Source organism: Microcaecilia unicolor, chromosome 11 (assembly GCF_901765095.1).
Source record: "Microcaecilia unicolor chromosome 11, aMicUni1.1, whole genome shotgun sequence".
In the NCBI taxonomy this organism is placed as follows: Eukaryota; Metazoa; Chordata; class Amphibia; order Gymnophiona; family Siphonopidae; genus Microcaecilia; species Microcaecilia unicolor.
Window position 1 is genome coordinate 107,133,364 of NC_044041.1, and position 23,020 is coordinate 107,156,383.

Sequence of the window (23,020 nt, forward strand, 5' to 3'; positions counted from 1 at the left end):
CCTAAAATTTGTATCTATTATTTGTCTGCTTCCTCTGTAATGCTGTTTCACAGCCTACTATAACCCCCATTTCCTTTCCTGCCATACCAGCAGTGTTGTAGGACCACACCTGTCAACTGTTTTTCTAGCTTTCTCCCCTGAAGCAACACGCTGGTGTCAGGCAGGCAGATGCAGCTCACTTGCTGGAGCACAATTCAGTGCATCACATTTAATTGACTAGCAGGTGCCTCTAAGAGTTGAGCTAAATACAGATAATTCCAAGTACAACAATCACCACAGTGAGTAGGTGTCCATCTAGAAACCACATATGTATTCTGGGTCTATTGCTAAATCTAAGGCTTCCCATTCCAGTTCTATTGACCCCCCTTATCAGTCAGTTTTTCAGGATATCTTCAGTGGATATTTATGATATCCATATGTTGGAGAGCAATACCTTCCATATACGTGACTGGTAGTAGGGGCACGACTTTAGTTTAGGAAGTCTTGTGCTACATTCCTGCTTGAAAAGCTTATTCAGCGCAGTCACATTATTAAAAGCATTCATGCTGCAATCTAAAAAAAAACAAGATCTTTATTAATGTGGGGTACAAGATGTTAGAAATACAGAGCGAGGTCCTGTTGTCCTAGCCGTAGATCCTTTTTCCATAGTCTACCAGTACTCAGGCCACAAAAGGTCAGGTTTGTACGTATGCTTCCATGAAGATCAGACACAACATCACATTTTAGCTCTCTCCTTCTGAAGTCTTGAGTTGTATGCACGCGAGACTGTATTCCAGGCATCCATATACCTGTCCATGCACATAGCTATGCATTTCTGCAGACACGGGGGGGGGGGGGGGGGGGGGGGAAGAGAAGAGAGGAGAAACAAGGTAAGGCTATATAGCCCAGGCCACAAGAAACTCACTCCCCCACCCCGTCACAGACCTGGTGATATGAGACTCCATAGGAGCCCACTTAGGACAGGCAGCACTGTTGCCACAGTGATTGTTGACCATAGCCAAAGCTATCCCCTCCCAAAACTCTTATGGGGTTTTTTTTTTCCAAGACCAAAAGAAATCATAACCAACTTCCACTAATAATTGAAATGAATAAGCAAAATTGTTTTCACAGATGTGATCAAAACTGCTAAATCTCTAAGGAAGTACTCCAATGAGTGCTAAGATTGAGATACGCCTTTCAATTCATTATGCCACCCCCTCCTCCACATCAATTTTATTTTTGAGTGTGGAAATGCTCTGCTCATTCAGTAGCTTTTAGAAAGGCAGTGAAGTACAGCAGTCTGCAACAGTTACAAGAAGTCCACTACTGTATTTTTTCAAAGTTAATTGGATTTTGACATGGCCTTTGCATTTTATGCACTACAGGCCCTGTAAGTGCTATATTACATTAAAGCAGTCTTGGCTAATTCAGTCCTCAAGGGCTGCATACAGGTCAGGTTTTCAGAATGTCCCTAATGAATCATGCTTGTAAATCTCTCTCAGCCATAGTCATTAGGGACATTCTGAAAACCTAGTTTGCTTGCAGCCCTCAAAGGCTGAACCTAGACAAGCCTTGGTTAAGGTTTTTGAAGCTTGCATAGCCCTCTTAGATGAGCATATATCAGTGGTTCCCAAACCTGGTCCTGGAGGCACCCCAGACAACCAGGTTTTCAGGATTCCTACAATGAATGTTCATGAGATACGAGATTTGCATGCCAAATTTGCAAATATTTGGAGTAGGGCTGCATTTCGATTACAATTTTAATTGCTATTAATCATGTGTTTAAAGATACATTATTTTTGTTCCCACTGCAGCTCCTTGAGAGACTCTGGGTAAGTCACTTAATCCTCCACTGCCCAGAGTCACAAGGAACTGCAGTGGGAACTAGAAATAGCAACTCCCTTAAATGTGCAATTAATTACGATTTTTAATCAAAATGCAGCCCTAAAAAAAATGAATAAAAAGTAATGGAGATAAATACAAAATACAAACTAAAACGTTACAAATCAAAGAATCTAAAAACAGCATGCAGAATAGCTATAAACAGCCTTACAGTTTTCAGAGCCTACTTCAGAAAAACAAGCCTAATTTGGATATTAAGTTATGTAGATTTGTATTCTACTTTTTACATAAAGTGCCCGGTTTTGTTGTTTTTTTAGTCTTTTTCAGAGTTACCACTCAGGAAATTAATCTAGGGCATCATGAAGGACAATATGCAAAATCCTCTGCTCAACGTATGGCACAGCCAAGAAAGCAAATAGAAATGTTAAGAATTAGTATGAAAGGAATGGAGAATAAAACCAAGCATATTTTAATGCTTCTGTATGGCTCCTTGATGTGACCACATCTTGAATGCTGTATACGATTGTGGTCATCACATCTTGAGAGACGCAGTAATATGATAGTCTCCTCCCCCCTCTTGATTTCCCCTATTATTGCATCTATGTCACACTGAAATGCTTTCTGATCTTTTAACAAAACCAAAAAGCACCAAGGGCCTTCAAAAAAAGGGGGAATAAAGTCTTTAATTTTATATGTTGATGAGACAATGCTTGAATGGACCCGACACGGTCCGTGTTTTGGTGCCCAGCGCCTGCGTCAGGGGTCGCAAGTGATAGCTGACAGCATGTGGCAGTATTATGAGAACAATTCAATTTTTCCTCCTTTTTTCTCATTGAAATTGTAGTTCTTCCCGCTTTCCTAAGCTCTTGTCAATATTTATTTCTCATCTCTCTTTACTTTATTTAGATGGGAAAATTAGGTTCTTACCTTGGTAATTTTCTTTCCTTTAGTCATAGCAGATGAAGCCATTACGTATGGGTTATGTCCATCAACCAGCAGGGGAGATAGAGAGCACTCAAACTTTCACAGTGCCCTCTTGGCCAGCTAGCTCCACTGCCTCTTCAGTATTTGAAGCTTCCAAAGCAGTATGGCAAACCGCAATGGGAATCACAAGAGCTTTCTTCACAGCGAACGATGGCCCATCACAAGGGCATGAACTCATAAAGGAGGGAATGCACATCCTCCTGGAGGGAATAAACTCATCCTCCTTATTGTATAAGTGGAGGGGAACACAAGCGCCTCCTGGAGGGAATCACACATCCTCCCAACACACTGGAGGGAATTAACTCATCCTCCTATTTATAGAACTGGAGGGGAACACATGCGCCTCCTGGAGAGAATCAACACATCCTCCAAAAAAAAACATGCTGGAGGGAATGAACACATCCTCCTAAATTTAAACTGAACATGAAACCTGAAGATTGTTTTCCAACTTTCTCCCAAGGAAGGAACTTCAGGAAATTAGAACAGAACCTGAAAAACAGATTCACAGCACACAGACAATCATACAGGGAGGGCTCATGGCTTCATCTGCTATGACTAAAGGAAAGAAAATTACCAAGGTAAGAACCTAATTTTCCCTTCCTTGTCATCAAGCAGATGAAGCCATTACGTATGGGATGTAACAAAGCAATCCCTAGATAGGGTGGGAACAAGCCACACCACGCGCTAGCACTTGTGCACCAAAACGCGCATCCCTCCTGGCAGCCACATCCAGCCTGTAATGTCGGGCAAAGGAGAGCTTAGAAGCCCATGTTGCTGCACTGCATATCTCTTGAAGAGAGAGTGCTCCAGTTTCAGCCCAAGAGGAAGAAATCGCTCTAGTAGAATGTGCCTTAAAGGCTACAGGCGGAACCCTGCCGGCCAGCAGATAAGCTGAAAAGATAGTTTCTTTGAGCCAGCGGGCAATAGTGGCTTTAGGCGCTGGAGACCCTCTGCGAGAACCGGATAGCAAAACAAACAGATGATCAGAAGTCCTGAAAGAGTTAGTAACTCGCAGATACTGCAGCAGAGTCCTGCGCACATCCAAAAGGTGCAGCTGCCCAAAAGATTCTGGAAACTCTTCCTCTGAAAAAGAGGGCAAGAAAATAGGCTGGTTTAGGTGAAAGGCTGAAACCACCTTAGGCATAAAGGAAGGCACGGTCCGAACCGTGACTCTGGACTCTGAAAATTGCAGAAATGGGTCTCTACAGGACAGCGCCTGGAGCTCTGACACCCGTTTCGCCGAGGTAATGGCCACCTGAAAAACGGCCTTCAGTGTCAAATCTTTCTCCGATGCTCGCCGAAGCGGCTCAAAAGGAGATGCCTGCAGGGTTTTCAAAACTAGCCCCAGGTTCCAAGCTGGACAGGGTGCTCGCACTGGAGGTCGGAGCCGAAGCACCCCTCTAAGAAACCGTGCCACATCTGGGTGAGCAGCCAAAGACATGCCTTCCACCTTACCACGAAGGGAGGCCAACGCTGCCACCTGCACCCGCAGGGAATTATAGGCCAAGCCTTTTAGTACACCTTCCTGCAAAAAGTCCAGAATCGGCGAGACAGGAGCCCGCATTGGAGCAATGGCTCTGGAAGCACACCAAGACTCAAACAGGCACCAAATCCTGGCATAAGCCACGGAAGTGGACCGCTTGCGGGCTTGCAGGAGAGTGGAAATAACTTTATTGGAATAACCTTTATCCCTCAATTGCGCCCTCTCAATAGCCATGCCGTAAGACCAAAGCGGCCGGCGTCCTCCATGGCTACCGGTCCCTGAGTCAACAGGTTCGGTACCAGAGGTAATGGCAGAGGAGCCTCCAGGAGCATCTGTCGGAGGTCTGCATACCAAGGTCTCCTTGGCCAATCCGGGGCGATGAGGACCACTTCTCCTGGGTGCAGCCGAATCCGCAAGAGCAGGCGCCCTATCAAGGGCCATGGGGGAAACACATAAAGTAGACCCGGAGGCCAGGGTTGAGCCAAGGCATCCAACCCCGCCGAGCGAGGATCTCTCCGTCTGCTGAAGAAGCACGGGACTTTGGTATTGGCACTTGTCGCCATTAGATCCATCACGGGCTTGCCCCATTTGGCACAGATCTGCAGGAATACTTCGTCTGCCAGATTCCATTCTGCTGGATCGATCTGATGCCTGCTCAGATAATCGGCCTGCACATTGCTCTGACCTGCAATATGAGCTGCCGACAGACACTGAAGATGCAGCTCGGCCCAGTGGCAAATCAGTTCGGCCTGCACGGCTAGTGCTCTGCACCTTGTTCCGCCTTGTCGATTTATATAGGCCACCGTTGTCGTGTTGGCCAACATCACTCTGACAGCCAATCCCTTCCAGGGTCACTTGAAAGGCCAGAAGCGCCTGAAACACCGCTTTCAACTCTAGGCGGTTGATGGACCACTCCGACTCCTCGGGTGTCCATAGACTCTGGGCATGCTTCCCCTTGCAGTGTGCGCCCCAGCCCTTCAGGCTGGCATCTGTTACCACTAGGCACCAAACGTGGAGCGTCAGCGGCATTCCTCGCCGCAGCATGCTGTCCGAGAGCCACCACTCCATGCTGAGTCGGGCCGCAGGGAGCCAAGTAAGTCTGCATTGGTAATCCTGAGAAATAGGAGACCATCTCCGGAGGAGGGAATACTGTAGAGGTCTCAGGTGCGCTCTCGCCCAGGGATACCACTTCCATCGTGGCTGTCATCGATCCCAGCAGCTGGACAATGTCCCAAGCTCGCGGGCGGGGCATCCTCAGGAGCAGACGGACCTGATTCTGAAGCTTGCACCGCCTTAGCTCGGGTAGGAACACACAGCCCGAGACTGTGTCGAACCTGGCCCCCAAAAACTCTAGAGATTGTGAAGGGGACAGGTGACTTTTGGCCATATTGACGACCCAGCCTAGAGATTGCAGTACTGAGACCACTCTGGCTGTAGCTTGTAAGCTCTCTGTTGCAGAGTCTGCTCTGATGAGCCAGTCGTCTAGGTACGGGTGAACCCTGATACCTTCTCGCCTGAGAAAAGCAGCTACTACCACCATTACCTTCGAAAAGGTTCGGGGAGCTGTGGCGAGGCCAAAAGGCAAGGCCCTGAACTGGAAATGTTTTCCCAACACCGCAAACCTCAGAAACATCTGGTGCGGGGGCCAAATCGGTATGTGCAAGTAAGCTTCTTTCAGGTCTAGAGACGTGAGAAACTCTCCTGGCTGTACCGCCGCAATGACGGAGCGCAGGGATTCCATGTGGAAATGCCGCACTCTCAGGGACTTGTTCACTTCTTTTAAGTCCAGAATAGGGCGAAAGGACCCACCTTTTTGCGGCACCACAAAGTAGATGGAGTATCGGCCGCAGCCTTGCTCGGCGGGAGGCACCGGGGTCACTGCCCCTAACTGAATCAGACCTTGTAAAGTCTCCTCCACCGCTGCCCGTTTGACGGCAGAACCGCATCGGGACTCCACAAACACGTCTCTTACTGGGGCGTTGAATTCTATTCTGTATCCATCTCTGATCAGGTCCAGAACCCACTGATCTGAGGAAATCTTGGCCCACTCCTCGACAAAGAGGGAAAGCCGACCTCCGATGACAGGCATTGAGGAGAGGGCCGGCGCACCATCATAGAGATGGTCGCCCCTGAACTCCTGGTCTTGAGCCACCGGCTGCGGAACGCTTGTCCGAGCGAAAGGAGTTCCTCTGCTGACCACGGGCACGTGAAGTGAACCCAGCAGAACGCCCCGGGCGGTACCTTCTAGCTTCACGGAAGCGAGGTCTGTACGAGGAGTGGACCGCCTGGCCCTTAGAGGAAGGCCTCTGCCTATCTTCGGGCAAGCGCTGGGGTTTCTCCAACTCCTCACCAAATAGGAGAAGTCCTTGAAAAGGCAACTTCACCAATCTTTGCTTAGAGGCCATGTCCGCTGCCCAGTATCGTAACCACAGATGACGGCGAGCCGCCACTGCTACTGCCATTTGTTTAGCCGAAGCTCTGACAAGGTCATAAAGGGCATCAGCCAGAAAGGACAAGGCCACCTCCATCCGCAGAGCCACATCCAAGAAGGGCTCCGCTCCATCTCCGGGCTGAGCCACTGCCTGTTGCAGCCAAGCTAGGCAGGCTCTAACAGCATAACAGCTGCATGCAGACGCCCGAACAGTGAGACCTGCAATTTCAAAGGACCATTTCAATGCTGTTTCCAGCCTACGGTCTTGAACATCCTTCAGGGCAACACCTCCTTCAACAGGGAGGGTAGTTCTCTTTGTCACCGCAGTGACTAGGGCATCCACTGTAGGCATTTGAAAACGAGCCATATGTCCCTCACGCAGAGGGTATAACTGCCCCATAGCCCTGGAAACTCTCAAAGGTCCCTCGGGGTCAGCCCACTGAGCCGAAACAAGCTCTAGGATGGAGTCATGCAAAGGGAAGGCCCGAGCAGCTTTCTTGGTACTAGCCATCCTGGGATTACCCGAGGAGGCCATGCCACTGTCAGGATCTTCAATCGAGAGGGTCTGCAGGGTATCTGAAATAAGCGCTGGCAGTTCATCACGGTGGAAAATCCTCACTGCAGAGGGATCATCCAGATCCTGTGGTAAATCCGCACCTGACTCTGGTTCCTCAGACCAAGAACGTCTGTCAGAGTTCTCCGAATCCTCACACCCCGACCACGGGGGGGGGAAAGGTGCACCACAATCTGAAGGGGAATTAACCCTTCTGCGCTTATCTTTAGGCCAAGCATCCGGGAAAAAAACCTCACTGGGCAGTCCCAGGCCAGAATCCATCAGGGGGGGGGGGGCAATCAGAGGAGCCTCAGGCGACCCTTGAGGAAGGGCTCTTTTCATCATGTATGCTTTATGCAGCAAAAGCACAAAATCCGGGGAGAAAATCTCACCCTGGGCACCCAAATCCTGTCCGGTGCTAGCCACTCCTGAAATAACCTCATCTCGAGGTGCCCCACCCGGCTCAGGTCTCTCCGTGTCCACGGAGGCCGTGCCATGCGGTGTAAGCAAAATGGCGCCCGCTGCCAACTCAGAGCGGGAAGAAACATCGCTCGCCATGCTCGGGCCGGCTCCTACGCCAGTACAGCACGATTTACAGAGCCCTGCTGCTGATTTGCGCTTGCCACAAGTGGAACAGCGCTTTACATTGTCTGCAGCCATCGCCGAAAAATGGCGGTAAAATCCAAAATGGCGGTTTCGCGCCAAAATCGCCCCGATCGCGGGCCCACCCCGGAGGAGTTGGAAAACACTCTTACCTCAAAGGATCTAGTGTACAACTACGATCCTGCTGAAAATCAGGTCAAAAACCTCTGTTCCAGTGTCTCTGCGTTTAAAAATGCGACGCGACTTTTTTTTTTTTTTTTAAGCTGTGAGGAAAGCAGAGGTATTGAAGACTCCGGAGGCTCAGATGAGTGGGAAAGGCAGGGAAAGGTGAACCTATATGCCTGCATCCACTGTTGGTGGGTAAGGACAGGGAAAGCAAGGCAATATGTCCACATCCACAGAGGTATGGGTAAGGCAGGGAAAGGGCTAACCTATGTGCCTTTAAAGTGAAGCTGCTATAGCCTCCAACACCCCGGTTAACAACTGGCAAGCCAGGAACCACCTCCCGGCAGATTTTTCTGGAGCTCGAACAAGCTGCAGCCACCCTGCTAGGGGAGATAGAGAATACTGAAGAGGCAGTGGAGCTAGCTGGCCAAGAGGGCACTGTGAAAGTTTGAGTGCTCTCTATCTCCCCTGCTGGTTGATGGACATAACCCATACGTAATGGCTTCATCTGCTTGATGACAAGGAATGTAAGCCTCTCAGACATTTATTTGATGGGTAGGATAGAAAATCATTGAATAAACTTAAAAACTCAACTGTGATATATATGCAGTAATAGGAGAAATCAGGAGGGGGGGGGCACTTTTTTCATCATTGGACAGAGGATTTAGAAAAGGTACAGAGAAGGGCAACAAAAATGATAAAGGAGATGAACAACACTCTTATTTGGGAAAGATTACAGAGGTTAGGGCTGTTTAACTTGAAGATATTATAGAGGTCCATAAAATTATAAATAGAGTGAAATGCATAATTGCTAATTATTTATTTTTTCAAAAGGTACAATGACTGAAGTTAAGAACAGCATAAAATGAATCGGAGCAATTTTTCCTCCCAATCAACATGCAATTAAGCTCTGAAGTTTGTTACTAGAGGATGTGGTAAAAGCAGTTAGAATAGTTGGGTAAGTTCCTGGGAGGAACGGTCCGTAAACTGTAATGAACAAAGGCAGACTTAAAGAAAGCCACCGTTTATCCCTGGAGCATGTAATCTCTCTACATTTTTGGATCCTGCCAGGTACTTCAAACCTGGACTGGCCACTTGGAACAGGATACTTGCCTTGATGAATCTTTGGGTCTGACCACTGTATGGAAATTCTTATGTTATCTTAGTGACTGATACAGAGAAGAGAAAGATTGGAAGAGGGGTCTCAGTCTACTTAATCCTCACAGCCCTTCTAACAGGCCGATGATCACAAACGTGGGTGCCTGATGATCACAGCCAGCGAGCAGGTGTCATAATGTGCTTGCTGGCTATGAATGATTATATGCAAATATATGCTAAATAGGGGGAATTAATATTCCTCCCCAATGTTCAGTGGGCAATGCACCAAACAAGGGCACTGCTCCTGCAGTAAACCGTACGCCAGCTTGGAACTGGCATTAGGGTTTGTCAGGGCATTGGGGAGGAATGGAGAGATCCTGTCCAGCATGCATTTGCATGATTCCAGACCCCCCCCCCCCCCCCAACAATAAAATAACCTAGTGGCCCCATGGAACCCATACTAGCCAGGTGGTCTAGTGCACCCCCCTCCCCATTCCTTGGAACAGGAGGAAGGTGTAGTATACCCTCCCTCCTCTTGCTGCCTCAAAATGGAAGCACCCTGCCCAGTGCATCCTGGAGTGTGCTGGGCAGGGCTTCACCACCATATAAGGGAGCAACTTTCTCATCCTTTTTCAAGGAATCGGGGTGTGTCGCTGGAGGGAGGCACTAGACCATCAGGCTAGCCCCCAGGTGGGTAGGTGGGGAGCTAGAAGAGGTCCCACAACCACAAGTTTTTTGTTTTTTTTTTATTGTTTGGGGGGCTTGGCCTTAGGTTTGACAGGTCCGGGCTTCGACAGCCCTAATCTGTGAAACCTCTTTTGCAGGAGCATTGTGCACAATTTTCCTGCAGAAGTCCCCCAATGATCAGCACTAATAACGTGTATAAATTTGCATGTTATTAGTGCTGATCATAAGGAAATTAATTCCCCCACACTATTCGGAACAGTGTGGGGAACTGATCATTGGGGCTTGAATTCCTCAATTTACTCTTTCCCCATCTGGTCATAACCTACGATCTCCTCACTCTCACCCTGCAACACTTCTGATCCAATTCACTTATTCTCCGCCACTTCTGGAGCTACAGTGGGCACTGCCAACATATGCCCAACACACCTGATTTATGGAAAATAAAAGGCCACAGAGGAACAGCCACTTGTATTATCCAATTCTCCTTCTAATGTAACAGGATTAAAAGATTTAAGCTACATATATTGGTGGCCACTGTGTGCCTAGAATCCTGAATCAAGTCAGGCGAGAGCTAATTTAGATTGTAAGCTGCTCAGGCATTTACTTGATGGGCAGGATATACTTTGAATATACTTAAAACCTAAGTGCGACATATAATTGGGGGGAAATCAGGAGGGGGGGGCACTTTTTCACATCATTGTACAAAGAATCTAGAAAAGTTACAGAGAAGGGCAACAAGAACGATAACGGGATGAACAACACTCTTATTTGGCTACAGAGGTTAGGGCTGTTCAACTTTAAGATTTGATAGGGGTGAGGTGAGAGTTAATCTAGCCTAGTGGAACTGTGTGACAGCTGGTGGCGAGATATTTGGTCAAGTGCGTTTGATAGCAACTCTTGCTACCATGCTACCTGATCCTCTCAGAGACACCACGCGTTGGAGAGAGACAGACAGAACCAGTGAAAAAGAGGAAAGCAGTAAGAGTTTGAGTTGGGTGCTAAACCTGGAAGAGTGCTGTGATCACTGCTGGTGACAGCAAGAAGCTAAGTAGATGAGAAGAGCATCAGAAGGCATTGGGAGCTTGGCTGCTTTTACCGATGCAGCTGCCCTATGCTCATAACCCACTCCAGAAGGTTCCTGCCCCACCCTCCCAGCCTAACCTGCTGCTTTCCAGGGGAAACAAAGGCAGCACAAAATGCATGTCAGAAGGGGCGAGCCATCAGCAGCATCAACCAACAGGGGCTCTATATCACTGTGCCACTTTTTTTTAAACCCCCAGAAAGCATCTTGGCTAGTAAGGGGGGGGTGCTGCTGTACATAAAAGCGTGCTCAGGACCCCATAGGTGGTTAAAGCAGCCCTGAATGGGAGCAATTGTGTCTGCTCCTGCCTCTGCAGATTATGGCAATGGGCATCTGGTGAACACTATAGCAAACCCCCCAAAGAACCAGGCTCCATCAGCAAAAAGTGGTGCATCATTCAAACAGGCCCAAAGAGGAACAGTCCAGGATGCTGGAGGAAAGAATAAAATAGGATATTATTCTTCAGTGAAAGAAGTGCAAGCAGGGGCCAAGAAGCTGACAAGATAAATAGGAGAGATGCAGCAGACTGGACAAAGGGATTCGTTAAGCCAGGTGTCTGACATACCTAGTTTAACAAACCATTAAACAAGCAAACTGAAAGTAGAATACAACAGAAGGATGGCACCAAGGTTCAACTTTAGATACCAATATATCTATTGATCTTTGACTACAAATAACAGGGGGGGTGCATAATGACTAAGATTTAAAACATTCCTTCCTTCAAAAGTCGGTGTAAAGAGTGACATTACAGAATGATATGCCAGCAGTAGTAGCAGTTATGGCTACAGAACTAAATCAGCTTAAAGCTTTGCCAGAAAAATAGAAGGTGTAAACTAGTTTTACACTAGGGAAAAAGCACGCATTGAGGGATTAGGAGCTGATGAGCAGATCTGAGGTCAGGAAGGAAAGCAGTGATTTTCTTCTCTCACCTGCACTGTACATAATCAGGAGTTTAAAGTAAGGAACTGAAGACTAACTCCTGAGGAAGTACTTTTTATATGTGTTTTAATGTTTTTACTGTAAACCACTGTGATTTGGTGTTGAGGAGAGCAGGGAGTCAAACTTACAATAAAGTCTCCCACTGACCCTTACTGCCTTGACTACCCACACTAAGTTCATCAGGGTTTACACAGCTAAATGACTAAATATAAATCATCATATGAACTGTTAAACCAGAAGGTGGCTGGATATGGCGGACCTCTGATCACTTGCCAAAGCACACTGCACAGTTCAGGAAACATACCAGTTGAGTTGTTTTCCTGCTCTACTTGCACAGGGGTGGGTGGGTGGGTGGGGAAGGAAGGTGATGCTTTCTAGTGGATCGCTAGATTGCTAACAGTTCTGCTAACAGTTCTCTGGCATTACAGCCTGGGTCTAGCTTTAGCAACAAGAAAGCAAACAAGAAAATGAATAAAATCCTACATCTGCCCTTAAAAACAAGCAAAAGGTATCACCAAAATCTCCACATTACACACAGATCTTCTTAAAACAGCAAACTACCTGCTCCGAGTTATCCAGTGAGCCTCCAGGCTTCCCGATGCACTTCCGGAAACACTTGTCCGTCATTCTCTAGTGAGACACAAATGAACTCTGTTATTCCACTGCCATCGCCAAGAGTGCCTTCACGATGTCATGGACTTGTGTGACACCACTCACACTGGGTGGACTGTTGCCTTTAGTTCCAAAGTACAGATTGAAGCTCTAACCCAGAAGAAAATTCATTCTGTGGAGGACAAGACATTGCTGCTGTCAGCAAAGCAGCACTCCTGTAGCTGAACAGGAACATTTTTACAGCAGAACATGATCCATTTTCTGCTGTTTTCCTCCTCTCACTGCAACAGAAGCCAAGTTTAATGACTCATTAACATTTGTTTTAAAATTTACACTTATCTTTCTACTGTGGCAGTTCTAGGAGACCCCCCCCCCCCACTCTTTCCAGAAAATGAGGTGAAGATACATAAGAAGCGAGACCGACGATGACTGGTGATTTTTACTCCGATTCTCCAGGTTGCAGAAAAACATCTGCATGTGGCCTGAAAGCTCCCTTTGCTGCTACTGGGGGTAAAGGTAATAACTTGAGGCTACTTCAGCTTTATCTTCTTGGAGCGTTGCTGGAAATGAACTTTTTTTTTTTTTTTTTTTTTTAAAGAACAGATTACTTAATCAGGAAACTGATCGGTCGCTTTCCCACTTCAGACACAGGCAGCTCCTTGTGACTCTGGGCAAGTCACTTAACCCTCCATTGCCCCATGTAAGCCACATTGAGCCTGCCCTGAGTGGGAAAGCGCGGGGTACAAATGTAACAAAAAAAAAAGTAGACTCCAGCTGTGAGGTTTCATGCTGTCACTGATAAGGAACTGTTCTTGCAGCAGTACTGGGTGAGACTGTGTCCAAGTTTGCTTGACTGAATTTCAGCCAGGGTGATGCTGTGTAGTTGGCCTGTGTGCTGATTTTTATGTAGTTCTTGATCCTGATTAGAGAGAAAGTCAGTCTCTGTCCAATCAGTTTAAACTCTTTGAGATGGGAAAATCTGATCTGCCTATGGAGAAAGCCACAGCAAGATGGCTGAAACCACTATCAAGCAAACTTGTAGTTGTCCAGGTAGTGCCACATTCAAGAACCATACCAGCCATGGAAGTATAAGAGAACAGTTGTATCTGGGTTTGAAGAATGCACCACATCCTCTTGTTTACTTTACAGACCTATTAATTCAGGTTTAATACTTACTGTGGCTCTTTGGTTACAGCAATTAAACATGAGGTAGATGACCAAGGGCAAGTCAAAATTCCCTGAGTTAGATCTTAGGCAGGCCACTAATCTCCTGTAGCGTAGTTCTAATCTGTTCTGCCTCAACCCTATGACACTTGGAAAGACTTTTCTGGTACCCAGCAACTTTCAATGAAGCAGGCACACTAGACCCTGGTAGTCTAGTGTATTCACTTCAAAAAGTTGAAAGGCAGGAGGGCCACCCACTCACTCTTGCCTCCGGTGCTGCAACTGTTAAAAATGGCAGCGCCTAATCCCTAGTGATGCATCCTAGTGCACCGTTAGCGGGCAGTTTACCAAATAATGCCATCGACTCAATCCTTATTGCCTTAAATCCTCATAACTAACCTTTTACATTGCCTCTGACTTGGCGGTAAATTTTTCATGTTATACTTATATTGCTCTCCCTCAAACACTTCTGTGTTTTGTGGCATTTTAATATGCTGTAGGCCAATGCCTACCACATAAATCAACTTTGGCATGGAACCCCGTTCTACACCCTGCATGTAGATCCATTGCTAACCACACATTTCTGCCTGTGGTAGCTTTCAGCCTCAGTCCCTCTCTTTACTTTCTAAATAGCCTTGATTTAACCCGTTTTGTTTTGTTTTTTAAGGATGCCAATTCTCACCCCCCATATCACTCAGTAACTTTAAAAAGTGAGGTGTCCCCCCCTCAGCTAAGCACCAACCTCTGGCAGATTGAATCCATTTGCTTCAAGGCTATAAAGCTGGTAGTGCAAAAAACAAAAAAACACACAACCACAAACACACACATTTCTTATGCAAAGTTGCAAACTTCAAACTCTCCCACCCAAATCACTCACCAAATTTGAAAGGATAAAATCTCAATTGTTCTTAACAACTTATCTCCACATAAAATTTGATACAGCTAGAGCTTAGTCTTTCTAAAGTTATGAAGAGGAGAAAATACACAAAACCCCACAAAACATTTTATCCTTTGCCCTCTGTTAAATTACAATGAGGTAAAGAGAAAATAATATGCAGATACATCTCTAAATATAAAATAGCTTACAAAAACAAGTATAATTACAATTATTATCAAGACAATTCTTACATACTACCCATCTCTACCTGTACCACCTCTATAAATATTAGTCAAATATATTACAATTGGTGTCATAAGTTATCCAAATTGTCACCTCATCCAGAGGAGCTCCTGGTATTGGCCAGCTATACAAAAAATACTTACGAGAATTAGTTTTAGCGAAAAATGCTACCTGCATATTGGATATGGATAGTTAATGCACATATTACAAAGAAAACCCAGACCCCCCCCCCCCCTTGTTTACTAAGCCCCGGGACAATGCCGACACAGCCCGCCTGCGCGGCTTGGTAAACACGGGGGGGGGGGGGGGGGAGAGAGAGAGAGATAAGTGACAGACACCCCTTACCGACATGATCGTGACTTACATGAATTACTAGTATAAATTACTACAAACGTATACTAGTTATCTCCCCTTGAGGCTCTTGCCCTCCCAGAACACTTTCTGCGGATGAGAGGCATATACCAAGTTACAATTCAATGCACGGGCGGCAGATGACTCATGGGCCCCTACACTAAAGCTGAGAAAGCGCTAAACGACACAGGTCCTATTTTATAGTTATGGGCCACAGGGCACGCTAATGTCCATTAGCATACGCTAAGCTTTAGTAAATGCCGTCTGATAATCTCTTATCTACCACAGTTCCCACACATCTGATAAACAAGAGAAATAACACGATTAATTTCTGGCCAGTCAAAAAGTATGAGGCATGATGATTACAGTATACCTCTACAGGGCAGTAGGTAAGGATAATACAGTGACCTAGAGATCACAGTGTCTCTCACTCACCTGCAACAGCTCCTGGGCATTAGCCACTGCTATCTGCACCTTCACCTGCTCCATGATGCTACCCGTATCCACCTTCCCTGAGAAGTCCGAGCCGAAGCCATCCATGGCTGAAACAGCAGCGGTGGGTGTATAAATTAAAAATCCACCACCAAATTCTCCTTCCTACACTCTCGCATGCAACACTTTCACCTCCAACAGCGGAAGCAGACTAGGCTATCCATGACGCACTTCCGAACCAGGGACTCTTGGGAGCCGTGGTTTGCAAAAACTCCAAAGTTGGGCATCTGCTTGCTTCGGCAAGTGCAGTTTTTGTCCGTCGGGCCCGGCGCCTTCCCCGGCCCTTTCTACTGAGAAAAGTGGGAAACACGATAAGCAGGAAATGTGCCCGTTTTCAGCAATAGGAGTATTTAACGGGGCATACACGGCAGGAATCTGAGATCAAAAGAGAAATTAAAAAAATTCAGACATACGTGTTGACCCGCACTTCAATTGTAGGGACAAATACTATTTTGCTGGAAGTAGGAAGCAAACAGGACGGACCGGTGACTTCAAAGCAGGGGCGTAGCCAGCCAGCCAATTTTGGGTGGGCCTGAGTCCAAGGTGGGTGGGCATGGAATTCATGCCCTCCCCCCATCCCTAGCCCCCCCTCTGCTCTTCATCCCTCCCTCCACCTGCAAGCCCACAATATTAAATACTTGAGCAGGAGGGGGATCTACAAACCCCACCAGCTGGAGATTTCCTCCTGCTCTGACAATCAGCACTCTTCCAAACAAGCCAGCAGCACTTTCCTTGAACTGATGCCAGGGCCACCAGGCTGTGCATGCATGAAAACTAAGCATGTGAAGAGGGGCTGGGGTTGGTTTCATCTCAAGGCAAGTGCTGCCATCCGCCATTTGAAAGAGCACTGGCTGCCTGAGGAGGAAATCTTCAGCTGACGGAGTTTGAGGACCTCTACAAGCCATAGCAAGAGTGCACAATTTTGGGTGGGCCATAGCTACGCCACTGCTTCAAAGTAGCTCCTATGGCCGGTGGTATCATCTAGGCAGCCACAAAGCTAACAGTGACTCCTTAGTGTAATGTGACCCAGCCCCCAAAAAACCTTTCCATCAGTATATACAGTAGAATCACACCACATCTTTATTTTTTTTTTCCCCCACGGTTCATTACAGTAACCCATTGCACCTTCAGGTGTGTGTGTATATAGTTGTTTTTTCAGTATTTTGTGCCTACCATTTTTTTAAAAATAATTTAGCCGAGTTATTTTTTTTTCCAGTGTCCCAAAACTCAGGCTTCAAGGACTGTATTCTCTGTAATACAAAAATGGCAGTTACAGACCCACATATACAGTGCCTACATTGGTTGGGGTTAAATAAAAACCCCACTAGACAAGATGCTAATGTAAAAAGTGACAATTTAGAGAGTGGCGATTTATGCCTTAAAACTGATGACTCACAAAAATATCTTCCGTCAAACCTATCCCAGTGAAGAAATACTAAGAGCACCCTCCCGTACAACCGATGGAATTGTCTCTGGTTAATCAAGAATGTTCAGGCTCTTTCCCAGATTCGGTTAATTTTCACCAGGGCCGGTCAAACCCCGTAAGCGGGGTAAGCACCGCAGGGGGGCACCTGCCTTCAAGGGCAGCACTGCACCGCCATACCGTGCCGCCCTTGGGGCTTTAAATCTTTTATTTACCTCCATCCCAGCGGCCGCGTCATTTCAAAGCCCTGCCCATCTCTAGCCTTCCCTCCCTTCATGAGTTTGTTCCCGCAGAGTCCCGCCTTCTGATGTCATTTCCTCGAGGGCGGGACTCTGCGGGAACGAACTCACAAAGGGAGGGAAGGCTAGAGACGGGCAGGGCTTTGAAATGATGCGGCCACTGGGATGGAGGCAAATGTAAGAAGACTTAAACCATGCAGGGAGGGTGGCAAGAAGAAAAAGGGGGATGTTGGGGGGGGGGGGAGAAGAGGGCAGGCAGGTGGTCATAAATGGGAAGGGAATGGGGCGAAGGAGAATCGCTGGGCAGGGTGGGAGAAGAGAGAAAGAAGATATGGGGGGGGGGGCACCAACTCATAGTCTGCAGGGGGGGGGGGGGGATGCCAGAGACCCTAGGACCGGCCCTGATTTTCACCGGCCGGGGGTCAGGAGCAGCTGTCTCCTGTCATTCAAGAGTCGTCCACCATTGTGGATATCGTTGGCACAGTGGGTGGATCTGCTCGACGACACCCCATTGGTACAGAGGTCCCTGAAGCTCTGAAGTTGCCAGAGCCTCTATTGAGTTTGTTCCTGTGTCACAGAGGAGTTGGGGGTTTTGGTTTTTTTTTTTGTTTTGTTTTTTTTTTGTTTTTTTAACTCCAGGCACTTCCTGATTCAAAAGAAGTCTGGAGGTTATCGTGGCATGTTGGACCTCAGGATTCTCAACAAACATCTCAAGAGAGAAATATCGGATGACTACATTGACCACTGTTCTCCCTTTTCGACACAGGTTAGTGTCCTTAGACCTTCGCGATGCTTACCTGCATATACCAATACATCCATTATAACAGCAATTCCTCCATTTCACACTGGCCAGAATTCATTATCACTACAAAGTACTACCGTTTGGTCTTACCACATGTGTAGTAACAGTGGTAGCACATCTAAGGGAAGAGCATCATGTTATTCCCTTAGCTGGACGATTAGCTAATTGTCAGATCTACACCTCCGATAGTTGTTCAAGCATTACAAAAGACTCTTCTAAAGGATCTTTTGCTGGTAAACATCATTTGCACCCAACGCAGCAGTTAGAGTCTTAGCTATGCGACTGGCTATAATAGCTTTGTCAGATAAAAATTGTCAAATCAAGCCAGTCAAGTACAAATAATCAAGTGGCCATGTACTATGTCAACAAACAAGGAGTACGATCTCACCTTCCCTGTCAAGAAGGATCACACTTTGGAACCTAGTCCTAAGTCTGGGATCCCAAAGAACAGCAACTTACCTACCAGGTCACTTGAACCGCTTAGCAGATTCACTCAAACTGCATCATCATGAATGGACTCTCAAGACCATAATTACTGAGTCCCTGTTCATCAGATGGGTGCACATCCTGTAATAGATCTCTTTGCCTCCCTAACAAACACAGTGTCTCAAATTTTGCAAGGTGGCCCAGGCGGAAGAGTAGCAAACAATGCTTTTCATCTCACATGGAATCAAGGGTTCCTTTATGCATACCCACCCATCCTTTAATTGCAAGAACTCTTCAAAAAGTGATTCAGCACATCTGCTTCTTATTGTTCCTTACTGGCCACATCAACCCTGGTTTCCAGTTCTCCTTCTAACAGTGTCATCCAATCCCATTATCACAAACTCCAGATTTAATTACACAGAACCAGGGTTCGCTTCTACATCCGATCCTACACTCTCTCAACCTAACAGCATGGAATACTGTGCAATTCGCTTAAGTGCAAGGGTCTGAGACCAAAGAAATGCATGCTGTTAACCAGAGCATGCACTTAACCGTTGTGACCCAAAGAAGCTTGACATCTGATAAACATATGTACAGTACTGTTTATTATTATACATTTAGTATACAGTCTCAGTTAACTGACATTAGGCTTGCTTGAATTAATCGGTTATAGTCCTCTGTACACTCTTGGGTCTGTGAGTTCTATACACGTCTGCCAGAAGGTAAAACCTGTTATAGCACTGACATCCACTGGCCTCCAGATAGGCCCGCACGGTGTTGAGACTCTCCAGCGCTCGTGCAAGTGACAGGAGGAGGTTGTTGAATTTCGTTAGAATGTGCCTCACTGCTCATTTCTTCATCTGTTCCATCATCAGCCGTTGTTGCATGCGGGTAGGCGCGTATCTCGACATCAGTGCTGTCTTCACTGTTTGTAGATCGTAATCAACAGCTAAGTAGCGATGGAACTCCTCTTCAGTAACACCGGCTGGGATGTCAATAACCTCTTCCTCTGATGCGTTTGCAACAGCTGCGTCTGTTTCGTCCCTCTCCACATCCTTAACAAACTTGCCCGCTTGTAGCAGTTCACAATGGTTGCCTGTGTAACATGATTCCAGGCTTCTTTCTGCATATGTAGGGAATCCAACAGTGATAGATTACGAGCCAGTTCAACAGCATGTTTATCCTTTGCAGTCTGGTCATCCATAACGCTCATCAGACGACGTAGCACAAGAGCCCGATAATGTTGTTTGAAATTGGCTATTATGCCCTGATCCATAGGTTGGATCAGAGAGGTAGTGTTTGGTGGCAGGAAGACCACCTTGACGTTAGACAGCCTGACATCATCCCTGTGTGCAGCACAATTACCACAAAGCAGCAAAATCTTACGCTTTTGTGCCCGCATTCTAGTGTCTAACTTCTTTAGGCACTGCTTCCAAATTTCCCCCATCATCCATGAATTTGTGTTAGCCTCGTATGATACAGGAAGTCACTTAACTTTCTTGAAGCACTGGGGCTGTTCGCTCTTTCCAATGACGAGGTGTTCCAACTTCTCACTCCCATCCATACTGCAGCAAAGGTGGATTGTCAGTCGGTCCTTCGGTGTTTTACCTCCAGTAGTTTCGGCATGTTTGAATGCAAGTATTTCATCAAGAATCGCTCTCCAGTAGAGACCATTTTCGTCAGCATTGAAAATGTCACGAGGTGCAAACTCATTCAAGATGGTAAGAAGAACTGAAACAACCCAATTTTCAGCACCAAAGTCATCAGCGTCTCGTTTCTCACCATGCTGTTTCTTGAATTTTATGCTGTTCCTCTCCTTCCATCTTTCCAACCATCCAACAGTGGCTTTGAATTCAGTTCGTCCAATACTTTCTGCTAGCTGGTTAGCTTTCTCCATAAGCAGTGGACCACTGTCAGGAAACTGTCTGCTCCTGACTCGAGAAAACCACCAAAGAGAACCTTCTACCTCCTCAGCTTTTCCCGCCCGTTTTCGTTTCCATTGCGGATTTGTAGTGTTTTGCCATTCTTCCAGAAGCTGGTCTTTCTACTTCAAGACACGTGAAATTTGACTGGGATTGACACCATATTCTTTAGCAATAGATGCTTGACTTTGTTTTCTAATTTTTTAAGAACTTCTATTCGTTCAGCCAGTGTTAAAGTCTTACAGTTCCACTGCGACGACGACCCCGGTGTACGCCCTAACAACATTCTTTCATTTATTCTGCCTGTGGCAGTAAATTTGAAATCTCGGTTGTCATGCACTAATCAGCTTCCATATTCCATGCACGTGCTTATGCGGAGTCTTTCCTGCAGAGGAGCGGTCTTGAACCATGCATATAAGCAAACCTTGCACTTATCAGTGGTGCGCTAAACCAAAGTTTGTCCCCATAGAAATTGATGGTGCCAAAAATGGGACCGAAGTACGGCATGCAGTTAAACAGAGCATGCGCTTATCTGACATGCACTTAAACGGAGTGTACTGTATTCGGTACAGCAAGTCCTGTCTTGTTTTCACCAGCAGTACTTTCCATCCTTATGGTGGCTCAAAAAGACTCAAGTCTTATATGGCGAAGTGGCATTACTTTTCCACTTGGTGTAGTAAACATTCTCTTAATCCTGTTAATTGTTATCTGTTGCATCTATTAAACAGTGGTTTGGCACATTCCTCACTCAAGGTGAACTTAGCTGCACTTTTCTTATTTCACGATGCAATTGATGACTTTTTTGTTGTTCAGCATCCTGTCATAAAGTGATATCTATGGTGTCTTCTTCATGTGAAACCACCAAGTTGTCCACTCGTTGTAGCATGGGACCTCAATTTGGTAATATCAGCTCTCATGCTTCCACCTTTTGAGACTGTAGACTTTCAATATATTGCATGGAAAACTTAACATAGGCTTCATCATACCTTGGACTGTGCTAGAGCTTTACACATGTATTTAGCTTGACTGCCTATGATAATAGATCATCTCAACTCTCCTTATCGTTGAATAATTCTCATCAGTCTCAAAGTCCACCTTATCAAGCTGGATTGCTCAGTGCATTTATTGTTACAAACATTCTGATATTTTAAACTCAGATTTTATACCATGTTACAGCTCATCAAGTACACTCTATACCTACTATCATCTTCATTGAACTGCCTTAGTGGACATCTGTAGGGCAGCTACATGGTCATTGATTCAGACGTTTGCCAGATATTATTGCATCAATGCAGCTCCAGCAGAGGCCCAGCTTTTTGGCAGAGCAGTTCTCTCTTCTTCACAGGTTCCAGTAAGTTTTTTTTTCTTTTTAAACATTGTAACTATTATTGACTGTAACCTGTATAAGCTTGAGAGTATTCAGCGGTGTGGCTAGATAATCCAACCGTCCATGGAAAGGGTAGTTGCTTACCTGTAACGGTGATTCTCCTTGGATGGTGGATAATCTGGCCACTCATACTCTCCCTCCCAAAGTTCACACTAGCTACATTATCATCTGAGGGGTGTAAAGAGAGGTTCTACTGTATACACTGGTGGGAAGGTAGGAGCATGCTACGGGAAGGCTGAGGCAGTGACATAAGAAAGGAGTCACTTCAGCTGTGTGGCTAGTGATTCACCGTCCAAGGAGAATCACTGTTACAGGTAAGCAACTACCCTTTCCTAGTACTCAGAAATAAGTTATTAGGATTTCGTCCCTTTTAAAGAAATTCAGATTTGTGGCAAAACTCCACCACAGACCAATAACTATCACTCTGGAAACCACATCTAAAAAAGGATATAAAATAAGGGGCAGGCATTTCAAAAGAGGGCCACCTAAAACAAGGGGCCAGAAACATAGGAGTCGACTCTATGGGTGCTTGAGCACCCCCAATTATTGAGAAAATTCCTTGTATGTGTCCAGGGAGGGGTTATTTCCACTGGGCTTAGCACCCCCAATAATTTTGAAAAGTTGGCTCCTATGGCCAGAGACCAAATGATCTAAAGATACAGTCTAGAAGAACAGTATAGGGAGGGCAGGGTATCAGACCATAGCATATCCTAAGACAGACATGGGGGACTACCAGAATATTATAAAAGGTATATGAGAAAACTTTCACAGATAGTGGAACAGATTTTCAGTAGAGGTAGTAAGTGCAGATCAGTAGCAAAAGAGGTATCAGTGGCAATAAGAAAACCTAAGAGAACAGAATTTGTGCCTGTACAATAAAGTAAAAGAAATAGACTGGGTGCACAAACGGGTCCTGATTTGTCAACATCTTGTGTTTTTATGGATTAAAAGACTTTAGAATAAGAAGAGCATTTGGATGCTGTACTTCAGCATGGCAAGCAAGCTGTGCTATTTTGGAATGTAAAGTCCAGTTGTGGGGTTGTGCAGTTGGCTTTTGTGCCTGTGTCATGAGATACCTGAGCAGGCAAGCCAAACCACCACAAGGGTGGAGGTACACAAATTCCTACAAAAAGTAGAATCTGAGGAAAGGGGGAGTAGGAGGAGTAGGCTCTTGAGCAACACCAGTAGGTGACGTAGATAGGAACAATCTCTTTATTTAAATATACACTCAACACAG

The 23,020-nt window shown here is 46.1% G+C and overlaps 1 protein-coding gene across 1 annotated transcript; it reads right to left on the reverse strand.

Moving 5' to 3' along the window:
• Window positions 1-546: 546 nt before the first annotated feature.
• On the reverse strand, window positions 547-15,843 carry TIMM13 (translocase of inner mitochondrial membrane 13). The gene is made up of 3 exons (XM_030220336.1): window positions 15,528-15,843; window positions 12,407-12,475; window positions 547-814 (listed from the first exon to the last, which is right to left on the reverse strand). The coding sequence occupies exons 1-3, from the start codon at window positions 15,630-15,632 to the stop codon at window positions 716-718; spliced, it is 273 nt and encodes a 90-aa protein (XP_030076196.1). The 5' UTR covers window positions 15,633-15,843; the 3' UTR covers window positions 547-715.
• Between the last annotated feature and the right edge of the window lie 7,177 nt (window positions 15,844-23,020).

What these genes read in the sequence shown, in the direction of transcription:
- TIMM13 (XM_030220336.1), bottom strand. Translation starts at nt 15,632, where the DNA reads ATGGATGGCTTCGGCTCGGACTTCTCAGGGAAGGTGGATACGGGTAGC. An exon ending in ATGCCCAGGAGCTGTTGCAG is followed by an intron (nt 12,476 to 15,527) that starts GTGAGTGAGAGA and finishes GTGTCTCACTAG; the next exon opens with AGAATGACGGACAAGTGTTT. An exon ending in CACTGGATAACTCGGAGCAG is followed by an intron (nt 815 to 12,406) that starts GTAGTTTGCTGT and finishes CCGTGTCTGCAG; the next exon opens with AAATGCATAGCTATGTGCAT.